At 40.2% G+C, this 15,162-nt stretch overlaps 1 protein-coding gene across 10 annotated transcripts in view; it reads right to left on the bottom strand.

Moving 5' to 3' along the window:
* The window catches only part of PAM (peptidylglycine alpha-amidating monooxygenase), a 311,728-nt gene that overhangs the window by 11,720 nt on the left and 284,846 nt on the right, over positions 1 to 15,162 (bottom strand). For all 10 annotated transcript variants that reach the window (XM_065920039.1, XM_065920481.1, XM_065920234.1 and 7 more), the window contains 4 exons: positions 14,914 to 15,114; positions 12,243 to 12,358; positions 6,556 to 6,655; positions 1,644 to 1,697 (listed from right to left, as the gene is read on the bottom strand). In XM_065920039.1, the coding sequence (XP_065776111.1) occupies positions 1,644 to 1,697; positions 6,556 to 6,655; positions 12,243 to 12,358; positions 14,914 to 15,114 (471 nt within the window). The remainder of the gene's footprint in view (positions 1 to 1,643; positions 1,698 to 6,555; positions 6,656 to 12,242; positions 12,359 to 14,913; positions 15,115 to 15,162) is intronic.

Genomic DNA, 15,162 nt, shown 5'->3' with positions numbered 1-15,162 from the left:
AGTTTAAGGTGAATAAATTGGTGGTACTCATTTCTCCTCAACAGGATAGTAACAGTGGTTCAGAACATAGCTTTGTTGCCAGACTGGTTTAAATTCTGGCTTTACCATTTAATATCTTCGTATTAATTCTGTTCCTCAGTTTCCTCACATATGTAAAATGAGGATGAGAGCAATTATCATTTGGCTGGTGTAAGGATTAAACTTAATTTTTGTATAGCCCATTTTTTGTGCTCCATAAATGATGGCTATTATTTATAATAGTATCTTTTCCAATATCTCTATTTCAGTGCAAATAGAACTTATCAATAATTCTATATATAACAATAACAGAAAATAGGAACTTCTTCAATATGAGTGTTGTATGAATGTCACTCAGTAGTGTCAACTGGGTATAATCTCTACAAATGCCAAACAGTTACTATTAACTTATTTTATAATATTGTCTTACCCCTTTCAACCTTGAGCCGGCTATATTTTCTTATCTGCCTATATAAAATCCCTAAACTCCCTCTTGCTTCTCGCTTCTTTACATGTCTTTTCCACCTGCTTTCATGAGAAAGGAAAACAAGTAAGCCTACGGTTAAGTCTTAATATCTAGGAGAATAATTTGTAAAGTAACTAAGAAATGAACCACTTGGCTACTTAAACATTAGGAACACCTCTGGTGAGTTCTTAACTACACATGACCATGTCAAACCCCTGCAAATAGTAGAAAACGTATAAATATAAACTGAACCTAGGAAAGGGAGAAAATGACTGGGATTCCAAATGAATCCAGTAGTTATACCAGTACCTACATTCTATTTCCCCATTCCTTACAATATACACCAAAGAGAGAGGGGCTCAGATAGGAAAGAATCCGCCTGCAATGCAGGAGACCTGGGTTTGATCCCTGGGTCGGGAAGATCCCCTGAAGAAGGGAACGGCTACCCGCTCCAGTATTCTTGCCTGGAGAATCCCATGGACAGGGAGCCTGGTGGGCTACAGTTCATGGGGTCCAACAGAGTGGGACATGACTGAGCACCCAACACTTTCATGTATGCATATATGTATGTATGCACACACAGAGTCCTTATTACAGGCTATAAGCGTCTTGAAGTTAGACACAGTTTCACTTACCTTAAGCCTGCTGTCTCTTCACATAGATGGCCTACAGTAAATGCTGGGGGCCGAATGGTAGTAAGACTAGAGCTTAGGGAGCAGCTAATCTTTTCAGGCCCTTATATTATTAACTCACCAAAGATATTCTTCACTCTAACGATTAGAGCCTATAAAGGAAGCCTTTCCCAGTGTGCTGGATGTTATATTTCTAATTGCCTGAGGTTAAAAAAGTTCCAGAAGTGACCGACTGTTTGCTTCTCTAAATGTCTCTGGCCCACCTGTTGTAGATTTCGTACATCCCCGATCACTTTTCATCACTTGGAATCAGTGAATTTGAGCTCATTATTACTATTCCAGTTTATCAGAAAAAGCAGTGGCATCCTATAGATTTAAGGGCTCAAGTACATAGTAGAAATTATAGATAATTTACCAGGTTGTATTATACTTTTACCTGAAAAATTTTAAGTGCAAGCAAGAGCCATTTAAAATCATTCAACACAAACCGCCTTGGGTTTCACAGGCATAAGAGGAATCTGACCAACCTTTGATTTCCTGAACCTCAATGCCAGCCTTCTTAACTGATCGATGTTCCATTTCTGTAACATAGCACAGCAAGTAGAGAGAAAAATCAGAATTCCCCCCCGCAAAAATGTGAAACCTTAATTTTGATATTCATTTTTCTCAGCAGAAAAATTTCTTTAATTCATCAAATACATTTTTATACTAGAAAAGAGTTTAATGTTACAAATCACTGATTAGGTGCCTGGTCCTTGAATCCTGGATAAAATCCTCCTAGGGAAAGCTGAAATAATCTAAGAACTTTGTATATAAAACGAGACTTTCCATGTGCAGTCTACAATCCTGTATTATTTCTGAAACATCAAGGAACTCTGTTTTCACATGGATATCTCACAGGCAGATTATTGGATCTGTCACGTTTGATTATCAGTCTTCTAGTTGACAAACTGATTTGCCCAGTAAAATACTACAACATAAATACCCAAGACTCTTGTTCAGCCTCCCATGGCGGTGTTACTGCTCCCAAGGTACTGTTTTCCAGATTTATTACTTGGTTGCCTTCTGGACTATGCAGAAGGCTTCTTTTTCAAAGCTGAATGCTGTACTGAAGTACCTCTCAATCAGGGGATATTTCAAACCAACTCGGGAAGTCTTTCCAAGTACTCATATTATAACCCCTCTTTTTCCTGTAGATTTTGAGTGGGATCTGGCCATGTGTGCTCTGAAAACCTTCCCCAGGTGACTCGATATGAATCTCTGTTTAGTACCAACCCCTGGAGTGGAACTGGAATACTGGAATAAAGAGGCTTAGACAGAGTCTTAATGAGTTCAAGTACCATGTTCCTATGTGTAAAATGAAGATACTAGTTAGATTTCTGAAGTTTTTCCCATCTTGAAAGGTACTTCATCATTTATTTTTATTCTGAAAAGCCTGAGTTCAGTCATGCAGCTGAGAATTATCCATCTCTCCTTGCTTTCCTATATGCCCAAACCTTCTGGTTCCTCTTTGTGGAGACAGGTGGTAAAAGAGTCGTGCTTACAGAGGAATGTGCAGTCCACAGGCACCTCTGTGCACTCAGCCCTAACTAGGCCCTAACAAAACAGCAAAAATTACTCAAAGGACAATTCTGAAGACAACAGTTACCAAATTTACTTGGGCTCCAAGACCTATATTTCAGTACAGTCGCTCAGTCGTGTCTGACTCTTTGCGACCCCATGGACTGAAGCAGGCCAGGCCTCCCTGTCCATCACCAACTCCCGGAGTTTATTCAAACTCATGTCCATTGAGTTGATGATGCCATCCAACCATCTCATTCTCTGTTGTCCCCTTCTTGTCCTGCCTTCAATCTTTTCCAGCATCAGGGTCTTTTCAAATGAGTCAATTCTTTGCATCAGGTAGCCAAAGTATTGGAGTTTCAGCTTAGCATCAGTCCTTCCAATGATTATTCAGGACTGATTTCCTTTAGGATTGACTGGTTTGATCTCCTTGCAATCCAAGGGACTCTCAAGAGTCTTCTCCAACACCACAGTTCAAAAGCATCAATTCTTCACTGCTCAGCCTTCTTTATAGTCCAACTCTCACATCCATACATGACTACTGGAAAAACCATAGCTTTGGCTAGACGGACCTTGGTAGGCAAAGTGATGTCTCTGCTTTTTAATATGCTGTCTAGGTTGCCTGGAGAATCCCAGGGATGGTAGAGCCTGGTGGGCTGCCGTCTATGGGGTCACATAGAGTCAGACATGACTGAAGTGACTTAGCAGCAGCAGCAGCAGTTTGATCATAGCTTTTCTTCCAAGGAGCAAGCGTCTTTTAATTCAATGGCTACAGTCACAATCTGCAGTGATTATGGAGCCCAACAAATAAAATCTGACACTGTCCATTTTTTCCCCATCTAATTGCCATGAAATGATGGGACCAGATGCCATGATCTTAGTTTTCTGAATGTTGAATTCTAAGCCAACTTTTTCACTCTCCTCTTTCACTTTCATCAAGAGACTCTTTAGTTCTTCCTAGCTTTCTCCCATAAGGGTGGTGTCAGCTGCATTATCTGAGGTTATTGATATTTCACCCAGCAATCTTGATTCCAGCTTGTGCTTCATCCAACCTGGCATTTTGCATGATGTACTCTACATATAAGGTAAATAAACAGGGTGACAATATACAGCCTTGACGTATTCCTTTCCCCATTTGGAACCAGTCTGTTGTTCCATGTCCAGATCTAACTGTTGCTTCTTCACCTGCATACAGATTTCTCAGGAGGCAGGTAAAGGTGGTCTGGTACTCCCATCTCTTTCAGAATTTTCCATAGTTTGTGGTGATCCACACAGTCAAAGGCTTTGGCATAGTCAATAAAGCAGAAGTAGATGTTTTTCTGGAACTCTCTTGCTTTTTCAATGATCCAGCAGATTTGGCAATTTGATTTCTGGTTCTTCTGCCTTTTCTAAATCCACCTTGAACATGTGGAAGTTCATGGTTCAAGTACTGCTGAAGCCTCGCTTGGACAATTTTATGCATTAATTTGCCAGTGTGTGAGATGAGTGCAATTGTGCGATAGTTTGAACATTCTTTGGCATTGCTTTTCTTTGGGATTGGAATGAAAACTGACCTGTTCCAGTCCTGTGGCCACTGCTGAGTTTTCCAAATTTGCCGGCATATTGCGTGCAGCACTTTCACAGCATCATCATTTAGAATTTGAAAGAGCTCAACTGGAATTCCATCACCTCCACTAGCTTTGTTTGTAGTGATGCTTCCTGAGGCCCACTTGACTTTGCATTCCAGGATGTCTGGCTCAAGGTGAGTGTTCACACGAAGATCTCCTTTGTACAGTTCTTCTGTGTATTCTTGCCACCTCTTCTTAATATCTTCTGCTTCTGTTTGGTCCATATCCTTTCTGTCCTTTATTATGTCCATCTTTGCATGAAATGGCCCCTTGGTATCTCTAATTTTCTTCAAGAGATCTCTAGTCTTTCCCATTCTATTGTTTTCCTCTATTTCTTGGCATTGATCGCTAAGGAAGGCTTTCTTATCTCTCCTTGCTGTTCTTTGGAACTCTGCATTCAGATGAATATATCTTTCTTTTTCTCCTTTGCTTTTCACTTCTCTTCTTTTCTCAGCTATTTGTAAGGTCTCCTCAGACAACCATTTTGCCTTTTTCTATTTCTTTTTCTTGGGGTTGGTCTCGATCACCAGCTCTTGTACAGTGTCACGAACCTCCATCCATAGTTCTTCAGGCACACTGTCTATCAGATCTAATCCCTTGAATATATTTCTCACTTCCACTGTATATTTGTAAGGGATTTGATTTAGGTCATACCTGAATGTTCTAGTGGTTTTCCCTCTTTTCTTCAATTTAAGTCGGAATCTGAGCCATGGTCAGCTCCCGGTCTTGTTTTTGCTGACTTTATAGACCGTCTCCATCTTCGGCGGCAAAGAATATAATCAGTCTGATTTCGGTGTCGACCATCTGGTGATGTCCATGTGTAGAGTCTTCTCTTGTGGAAGAAGGTATTTGCTATGACCAGTGCGTTCTCTTGGCAAAACTCTGTTAGCCTTTGCCCTGTTTCATTCTGTACTCCAAGGCCAAATGTGTCTGTTATTCCAGGCATCTCTTGACTCCCTACTTTTGCATTTTAGTCCCCTATAATGAAAAGGACATCTGTTTTGGGTATTAGTTCTAGAAGGTCTTGTAGGACTTCATAGAACCGTTCAACTTCAGTTTCTTCAGCAGTACTGGTCAGGGCATAGACTTGGATTACTGTGACATTCAATGGTTTGCCTTGGAAACGAACAGAGATCATTCTGTTGTTTTTGAGACTGAATCCAAGTACTGCATTTCAGACTTTTGTTGACTATGAGGGCTACTCCATTTCTTCTAAGGGATTCTTGCCCAAGACCTGTATGCTATATGGTTAAAGTTTTTGGACTCATTATTTTCTTTGATATACCTTGTATTTTTTCCTTGTTATAATCTGCATTTTTCCATATTATAAGTAATATTTCTCATCTTCATCAAGCCCACCAGTCTTTATTATTTCTCTATTTAAAGAAACCTGTTGTAACTCCTGATACCTCAAATTTATTATTTATCCTCAATTCTTCTCCTTAACCCCATCTTCTCCTACTGTTTGGACCCTGACATATTTTAAAAGCATCTCTGGACATTGAATTTTGTGGCCTATTAAGCATTTGGTATAGTTCAAGTTAGAAAGCTTAGGTTTTTCAGCAGAATATCAGGCTGGTTGAGTATACCCTTTAAGAATTAGAAATAGTCTCCAAAGTGCAATTGGAAATCCCCAACTAGTGGGGCCCGGTCCTGATAGAGACACTCTTCTGTCCCCAGACATGATTTGTGAGTTCATGGAAAGACAATTCAGTATTTTGAACAAGCAGAAGTCTGAAGGGAAAATGCAGAGTGCCTCCTATTTGGGACGCAACATGCGTGACTCAGATACGAGTGTTTTGAGATGCTCTGCGGCTACTGACAGCCGAAGAGCCACGTGGGAAGTGATGCCTCCCTCAACCTCTCTGCTTTGCTAGAGCCAGCTCCTGCCTCTAGAGCTAAGTGGGAATTAACGTGGGCTTTCAATGTAATAGACATTGCTTCAGGCATCAAGAATTTCCTGTGGAATATCTATGGAAAGAAGACGATAACTGCCAGCAGGGGAAAAAAAAATGTTGCTTTCCACTTTAAACACATTTAGTTCCTGAAATGACTACCAAAGAGGTCTTTTAACAACTGCCAATCATACCTTGGGGTCGCAAAGAGTTGGACATCACTGAGTGACTGAACTGAACTGAAGTGAACTGAATCATACCTTCACTTCCTACGCTACTAACCATAACAAGAGAAGGACAGGCACATTTCTGTTCACGTGTTTTTAAGCAATAAACCTAAGTGAAAAGTGTGGACAGCCACGCTGCAAAAGCCGTACTTTCGGTGGAGGTGAACTTCCACACGGTGTTGGCGTGAGCGTCTCCGACGTACACGGTCCCGTCCTCAGACGCAGCGATGTCATGGGGCATGTCGAAGTGCTGCCGGAACAAGAAGCATAGGGTAAGGGCGAGCCTGCACCCGGTTCTTCATGAAGAGACAGAAAGGCACAGCGGAGCACACCAGAGAACTGTAAGCATGTGACTCAAACCAAAGAAACAGTGATGCAAGCAGCTCAAGACCAAAAATTTGAGTCATCCATTCACGCACTCAACACTGCCTTTGCCAGACCTAATTCTATGAGGTGGGAGCCACCCTGGCAGCCCCAACACTGACTTCAAGTCTTATAAAAAGCGAACATTTACAAGCAGATTACTTTTTTACAGTGTTGTTTAGTTGGTGTTATGCCATTTATCTAATTATTTATGTTTATCTAATTATTTATTTTTGCCTTCGGGCTTTCTTCGTAGCTCAGTTGGTAAAGAATGTACCTGCAATGCAGGAGACCTGGTTCTGGAAGATTCGCTGGAGAAGGGAAAGGCTACCCACTCGAGTATTCTTGGTTTTCCCTTGTGGCTCAGATGGTGAAGAATCCGCCTGCAATGCGGGAGATCTGGGTTCGATCCCTGGGTCAGGAAGATCCCCTGGAGAAGGGAAAAGCTACCCACTCCAGTATTCTGGCCTGGAGAATTCTATAGTCCATGGGGTCACAAAGAGTCAGACACAACTGAGCGAGTTTCACTTTTCCCTTTTGCCTTCATATTTTCTCTAACTTTGACCACTATCGAACTTGCTGGCTTAATTTAGACAACCAAAAAGGACCAGGCATTAATTTTTTTTTTTTTATTATTCTCATCAAGCTATCACATGCTTCCTTAAAAAGTATTTATGTGTTACTGATAAGAGGAATCATTTTAAAGATTCAGGGCATTCTGATTATTTCTGAAATGGATATTAAGAGCTGTGCAGTAATATGGCGTTCTCTTACTCTGAAGCCCAGTGTTGACAATATTTTCGGTCAGCAAAAGAAACAAATGGAGTGTTCCCTCCAGTACTTGCTGGCTTTTGTGCCTACTGCAGCTACACTGGTGTTTTACGATGTCTTTCTGCACCGCACATTTTCATTTCAACATCATGCCATCTCACTCACGAGGACACAGCAGAAAGGGCAGCTCTCTTATGTGACCTTCTCAGGGTCCCAGGCTAGTTCCTGGAAGAGCACGCTGAATATGCTGGGCGACTGACATTTCCATCTGTCTACTGAAGCTTTCAAAGGTGCCACGTGTCTACCAGTTGGCAGGAGGTGGATGGTATTTTCACCTTTGAGGCCAGGAGGCCTGCCTGAGGACACCATTCTATAAAATATGATTTGTGAGTATGAACAGGAACATTATCCTGACTGTGGACTCATCAGCCGGTCTCTGTCCACTTTGGTCTCCTAAATGTAAGGGGCGCAAAGGAGGCAAGCTCCTGTTCTTTGCTCACCGAGAGAGGGCCAGAATACATGCTTTGGTGAAACTACTGTCTTTTAAAATCAGTAACAACTGGTCACAGTGAAAAGAAAAAATGAGACAGCCATGCCAAGGAGGCACATTCCTTCAGACCATTAAATGAGCTCAAAAAAAGAGCAGAAGGACAGAGAGTCAGGAATCACAACACTGCCTTGTTGCAATCTCCTCGGCCAGTCAGGAAATGTTCATCTTCATTTGGGGTTCACCTGATTGGTGGCAAAAAGGCTTGAAAATCACAGGGAGTTCCTCTTCTCTACAAAAACACGTTTTAAAAAACCTCTTTGCAAACAAGGAGATCCAGCCAGTCCATCCTAAAGGAAATCAATCCTGAATATTCACTAGAAGGACTGAGGCTGAAGCTCCAATACTTGGGCCACCTGATGTGAAGAGCTGACTCAGTGGAAAAGACTCTGATGCTGGAGAGACTGAAGGTGGGAGGAGAAGGGGACGACAGAGGATGAGATGGTTGGATGGCATCACCGACTGGATGGACATGAGTTTGAGCAAATTTCAGAAGATAGGGAAAAACAGGGAAGCCTGGTGTGCTGCAGTCCATAGGAGCACAAAGAGTTGGATGTGACTTAGTGACTGAACGACAACAATAATATGGGTGTAAAGTACTTCACGTTTTCTGACGGGAAAAACATTATAATAGGTGGAGGAACAAAGGTGAGGAGGTAATGTTCGAACTATTCATTGGAAGGAACTTTATTTAAGTAAATTACAATATGCCATCAGTTCAAGGCTATAACAACAATGAACCTCTATCTGTGCTTCTCAAACTGATCTAGGGAGACAAGAATTCAGTGGAAATATTTTGGGGCCACAGGAGGGGTTCAGGGGAAGCTCAGTGAATGGGACTCTGAGACTTCTATTCCTACTGCAGTCACAGGCACTCAACTGCAGTCTTTTAGATGCATTATTCTACTGCTCTGTGTCATTTGAAACAACATGATGTTGTCAGATCTAGGGCTAAGTTTTACGACTTCAGAGTCGAAAAGATTTAAAGATCTTCTACTCTAGGCTTTGACATTTTCTCTTGAGGTTTTTCTCCCTAACAAAATAAAATTATAGAGGAAAGAATGCTAGCATCCTCCTCGGCATCTGGTGACACAGCCCAGAGCAATCTGCCCTCAACAGCTTGTGTTTTGCTTTAAAAATTCATAAGGAATTTGTGTTCTCCATATCCTAAGTACGTTTGCTTTAAATAAGACAAGTTGAAACTTAAAGTAAAATCGTTCTCTAAGAAATATGTTCATGTTATGGTTTAATACGTCTCCTGGCCTCAATGTTAAAACGCGTTTCAAAGTAAAAAAGACCTGTGTTTAAGATCCAGGTGTGGTACTTCCTGTTTAGCTTTGGACAGGTAACTTCCCTCGTGTGAACCTCAGGCTCAAATACTGTCAAATACTGTGATTTTAATCTCTATAATTAGGGTCAGAGAAATAACATGAATCTGGGGTTACTGTTCCCTTCTTTCTTTCTTTTTTTTTTTTTTTTGGTATTGTGCAGTGGGGATTATTTCCTTCCTTTTCCACATGAGCAGCCTTGCAAATAAAGAAGACAAAAAAATTCCAGCCTGAAGGGTGTGTGTGAAAGCAGATGGTAGGGCCCACAGTCTTTGCTGTGGCTATGGGAGGATGAATGTGGAGGGTGACTATATATATCTTCTGCCCTCAGCACTTTTTGACACCATTTGCTAGAATCATCTTCTCTACTGTCCTGCCATCTCAGTTCGGCTGCACAGGGAGAAAGACGGAGACTGTATATTCCAACATAAACATTCCTAAAGAATGTCATGGAAGAGGGAGATCTGAACTACATAAAGGCACAAGCAGTGGATACAAACAAACAGTGGCACAGACACAGTATGTAAAACTTGACTTCTGACTTGAAGGAAAAAAATCACTTCTTACATAAGAGTAAGTAATAATAATATTATATCATATTATCCTCCTCACCCAAACTTAACCTTTGTGATGATAATCTAATTAAATGAAAAGTCTGAGAATGTCATAGATGGGTTTCAGCTTACTGAGTCAACACAGAATACATTTCCATGTTTCAGTGTAATACCAAGTCCTGTTTATTGAAAGGAAAAGCAAATTTCACCTTGGAGTCAGAGTCTCTTTTCAAGTTTGCTGTACTGACCTGTATATTGTGACTTACTCATCATGGAATGTCTGATGAATACTTATGTTCAGGCACAAGGCTTCCTGAAACCTTCCTTCAGGGATGCTTTTATTTTTATGACAGTAAAGCTTATTTAGAATCTAGCCTCTGGCTTAGCACTTAGTGTTGCTCTCTAGATGCACATTTGAATTAAAAGTTAATATCCCGATTGACACCGTATTTTATTATTAAAGGAACAATCAAGCAAACACTGTGTGAAAACGAAGCGAAGCTCGGACAGGAAGTGAAGTGTCTGCCTTTCTTTATCAACAGATATGAAGAAGCCCAAAGTGGCAAAACAAGATCAGATAATCAATAAAGATCTGAAACACAACTGAAATAAACCATCTATTATCAACCTAATGAATTTGTTTCTGATCTGAAGGGCTATTATGATTGAACTGATTGTTTATTGCTTTTCAGGTGAAATACTTCTATGAAAAGTCCTGCTTCTTGTATCAATTTATCAACAGAAACAACAACAACAAAAAAGAAATTTGTACTGGAATCTTTACTTCAGATTTAGTTTGGTTCAACGTGGATCCTGCACGTTTTGCTAAAACTCCATTTGAAGGAAAGGCTGTGCTCTGTCCTGTTCACTATCATAGCCTTAGTATCTAGTATAATGTCCGGCACAGAGTAGGTGCTTAATAAATACCCTTAGAATGCTGCTGCTACTGCTGCTAAGTCGCTTCAGTCGTGTCCGACTCTGTGCGACCCCATAGACGGCAGCCCACCAGGCTCCCCTGTCCCTGGGATTCTCCAGGCAAGAACACTGGAGTGGGTTGCCATTTCCTTCTCCAATGCATGAAAGTGAAAAGTGAAAGTGAAGTCGCTCAGTTGTGTCCGACTCTGTGCGACCCCATAGACGGCAGCCCACCAGGCTCCGCCGTCCCTGGGATTCTCCAGGCAAGAAAAGTGGAGTGGGTTGCTATTTCCTTCTCCAAAGCATGAAGGTGAAAAGTGAAAGTGAAGTCACTCAGTTGTGTCCGACTCTGAGCGACCCCATGGACTGCAGCCCACCAGGCTCCTCCGTCCATGGGATCTTCCAGGCAAGAGTGCTGGAGTGGGCTGCCATTGCTTTCTATTTAGAATGAAGCTTAGTAAATCCCAGACAGGCTGTCAAGTGTTCTAACTGGCATTGTAAAGTTTTTTTTTTAAGCTAGCAAATTTGGTGACTTAAGAGAATACGGTAAGAATTTGAGTTTGGAGATATTTATACAGTGGCTTATGATAAGTTGCATTTTGACCCACTGAAGCTGATAAATCTTTACAAATTTTGAAAAATAACTCTTCTTTGCAGCATTTTTAGCTAAATGTGATGTACCACAAGCACATTCAGGCAGAACATGTGAATATTCTGATCATTCTGACAGTTATTCTGCAGAGAAAGTTAACTGAGGAGGCAGAGGGCTGTGGGTACACCACACCACGGTAGTTGGTATAAAGCACTGTTAGAATAGACCATGGGATATCACTGTGAGGTCAAAACTAGACGAGTCTTTTACTGAAACCAAGTCTCTGGAACTTGATTCCACGGGTGCTATTTTCAAGTCTTGTTGCTCAGTGTAGTAACATTAAAATAATATTTAAAAAAGCAAGCAAGATTTCTATTGAATCTAAGAGAACTATAAAATTACAGTTTAACATATTGTGGTATCTTTTCTACTTGGATGAAACCAGGAATATCTAAAATGCAAAATATCTTACATTTCTGATATTCTAACTATAGTGAATTTAAGCCTGCTAACATGTACAAAAGTCTACTAAGAACCTTAGAACTGCATATAGTGTTAACTTGCATCTGAAGAAATTCATCTAGGAATAGACAAGGACGTTGTTTCTAAATAAAACACAGTATACAGCATTCCCATCAACCTAGCTAAGAAACTATCACGTCGCCTTTAAATTTTTAAAAAATTACTGAAGTATAAATTGAGATCCAAGATTCACATTTTAGTTTTATCCTCATGAAAACTGATACATCGTTAATGTATGTGAATACCTTGCGCACTGGCTTGAAGACATCTATAATTTCCCCGCTGGAAAAATTCATCACAAATCCTCGCACAGGTTCTTGGTCCTCAAAGTAAGGCTTTCCATTCACCGCAAAGAGCAAACCTGTGACAACATATCCAATTAACCTTCCTTTAAAATACAGATAAGACTGGCTTTTAAATACATGTGTGCACATCACACAGACAAGAAACGTAGGGTCAACCCTACATTTGGCAACAAAAGCGGACAACGAAATACTTAGTAGATGTCTCTGAGTAATAAGAACAGGAGCAGACAGGTTAGGAGCCTAACCTTGTAATAGGAAAACCAAGAACTGCAAGGGCTGTCCCACTGAGGAAGCCCGTAGAAATCAGTAATCCATAGTTATAGAGGAGATGACATATGTAGAGGAATATATATGTAGATATATTAAATAGGCATGGGAAGAGTCAGGTTATTGAAAGCAATCATTTTAGGGTATCAGGTCTTTTAAAAAAATATATAATATCTACTATAGCTACAAGTAGAATCAGAGAAAAATAGGCAAAGAAAGTGAAGTTATAGCATAAATAGAAGAATGATCTGATTTTAAACAACTACCCCTTGGAAATGTGAGATGCATATTTCAGATTATCAAAGACATTTTTTCCTAATTAAAAAAATTAGACCAATTTTTATACTAATTCAATGAATACTCTTTGCAGTAAATCGTATTTCTTAGATTAGTAGTGTTTATCCAAAAAACTGCAAACTGTGATGCTTTAACTAGTACTGCAGATGACTGAATATTATATTTTAAAGAATAAAACAATAAAATACACAGAATACTGAACCAGTATTGAAGGTTTTTTCATCTTTCTTTAATGATTTCAGGACAGGGTTCTTTAGCACATCATATAAAAAATATCAACACCATCAACATCAGTTACTACTGTGTAACACTGCAGAGAGAATTCCAATTATAGTACACTCTGTCTTTTGCTGAAATTCTCTTTTTAACCAGATTTCCTCTAATCTTTTGTCCTGATGTTTTTCTTCTCATATTTGATTTATTTTTATTCACTATGAACTTGATCACCCTCTTTCTTAAGTAAATTTGTTGTTGTTCAGTCTCCCAGTCATGTGCAACTCTGTGACCCCATGGACTGGAGTATTCCAGGCTTCCCTGTCCTTCACCATCTCCCGGAGTTTGCTCAAACTCATGTCCATCGAGTCGGTGATGCCATCCAGCCATCTCATCCTCTGTCGTCCCCTTCTCCTCCTGCCTTCAATCTTTCCCAGTATCAGGGTCTTTTCCAGTGAGTCAGCTCTTTGCATCAGGTGGCGGAAGTACTGGAGCTTCAGCCTCGGCATCAGTCCCTCCAATGGATACTCAGGATTGATTTTCTTCAGGATTGACTGATTTGATCTGCTTGCAGTCCAAGGGACTCGCAAGAGTCTTCTCCAACACCACAGTTCAAAGGCATCGATTCTTCGGCGCTCAGCCTTCTTTGTGGTCCAGCTCTCGCACCCCACACGACTAACAGAGAGACCTCAGCTCTGCCGAGACGGTCCTCTGTCAGTTATGTCAGTGGTCCTGCCAGACTTATTCTTTAAATAGGAGGCAAAAACCAGCATGATGATTTATCTTTCATTGACATTAATGAGTCTTTTATTAGTTTTTAATTACTTATTCCTTAGGGACGCCAAGTCGTTTCTATTTCAGTCACTTGAGTCCCTTCATTCCATGTCTTAAATAAACTGGAGGCTGCCTGAGAAGATATTAGTTATGTGTGTGTTAGTTGTTCAGTTGTGTCCAACTCTTTGAGACCCCATGAACAGTAGCCGGCCAGACTCCTCTGTCCATGGGATTCTCCAGGCAACAGTACTGGAGTGGGTTGCCATTTCCTTCTCCAGGAATATTCCTGACGAGGGATTGAACCCGTCTCCTGCATTGCAGGAAGACTCTTTACTACTGGAACCACCAAGGAAACCCTGATTAGCAGCCATATGCAACTTTAATACCATGAGAAATATAAATATTATTGTGATAACTATGTAGTAATGCAACTTCAATACATGTATAGATGTATTTATTAAGTGTATTGCAAAAATCATATATAAATTCTAGAAATATATATTCAGTTGTTCAGTATTCATGATATAAAGAAATGCTAAGTTTTTTTAATATGAATTAAATAAAAGTTATTTAGTAAGTTTGGATTATTTTTCTGGTTTTCTTTAAGTCAAGAAAATCTATTTTGAAAATGAGAAAAAACTACAGATTTCACTGATCATTTCTCCTGACAATTACACATAAGCCCCCACTTACTTTACCTATTTATCTTTAAAAAATTGGCCATCATTCCTTAAAAAAATGTGAAGCAGAAGTATTTTGAATACTGACCTTATCAACATATACCATCTGTTGATGATGTATGAAGATAAAATATTAATGATTTAATAACTAGAGCAAATGATCAAAATTAACAAAAAATAAAAATTAATATATGGGAATACTTTTTTAATCCATCACAAACAGTTGCTAAATCTTTTGAGCTCATTATTTCCGTATAAAGAACAGTGGCACTTGAGTTTAAAATGGTTTACCATAAGATATGGTAGATATGAAGATCATACAGACACTTTTTAAGATTGGAGAGCAGTATGAAAAAACACAGAAAATAAACGTGAAATACCTGGTATGTATGAAATTGCAAACACATTTCTTCCAAACGACGGGTGCTTAATCTCGCGCACAAATTCTTTGGTGTCGGTTTTAAAACACTGGATCCGACCGTTCTCCCTGTCCGCCACACACAGCTGGCCCAGGGGAGGCACCAGGGCCAGGCTGTGCGGAACTCGGAGCTGGCCGGGTTTGGGGTCGCTCTCCGGAGACGCTGCAGAAGGAAGAGAAACCTCAGACTTACACTGCGTAACACGACCCA

Source organism: Muntiacus reevesi, chromosome 1 (genome assembly GCF_963930625.1).
Source record: "Muntiacus reevesi chromosome 1, mMunRee1.1, whole genome shotgun sequence".
Lineage (NCBI taxonomy): Eukaryota > Metazoa > Chordata > Mammalia > Artiodactyla > Cervidae > Muntiacus > Muntiacus reevesi.
The sequence above is the reverse complement of the archived record's forward strand: the minus strand, read 5'-3'. Positions and strand labels throughout refer to the sequence as shown.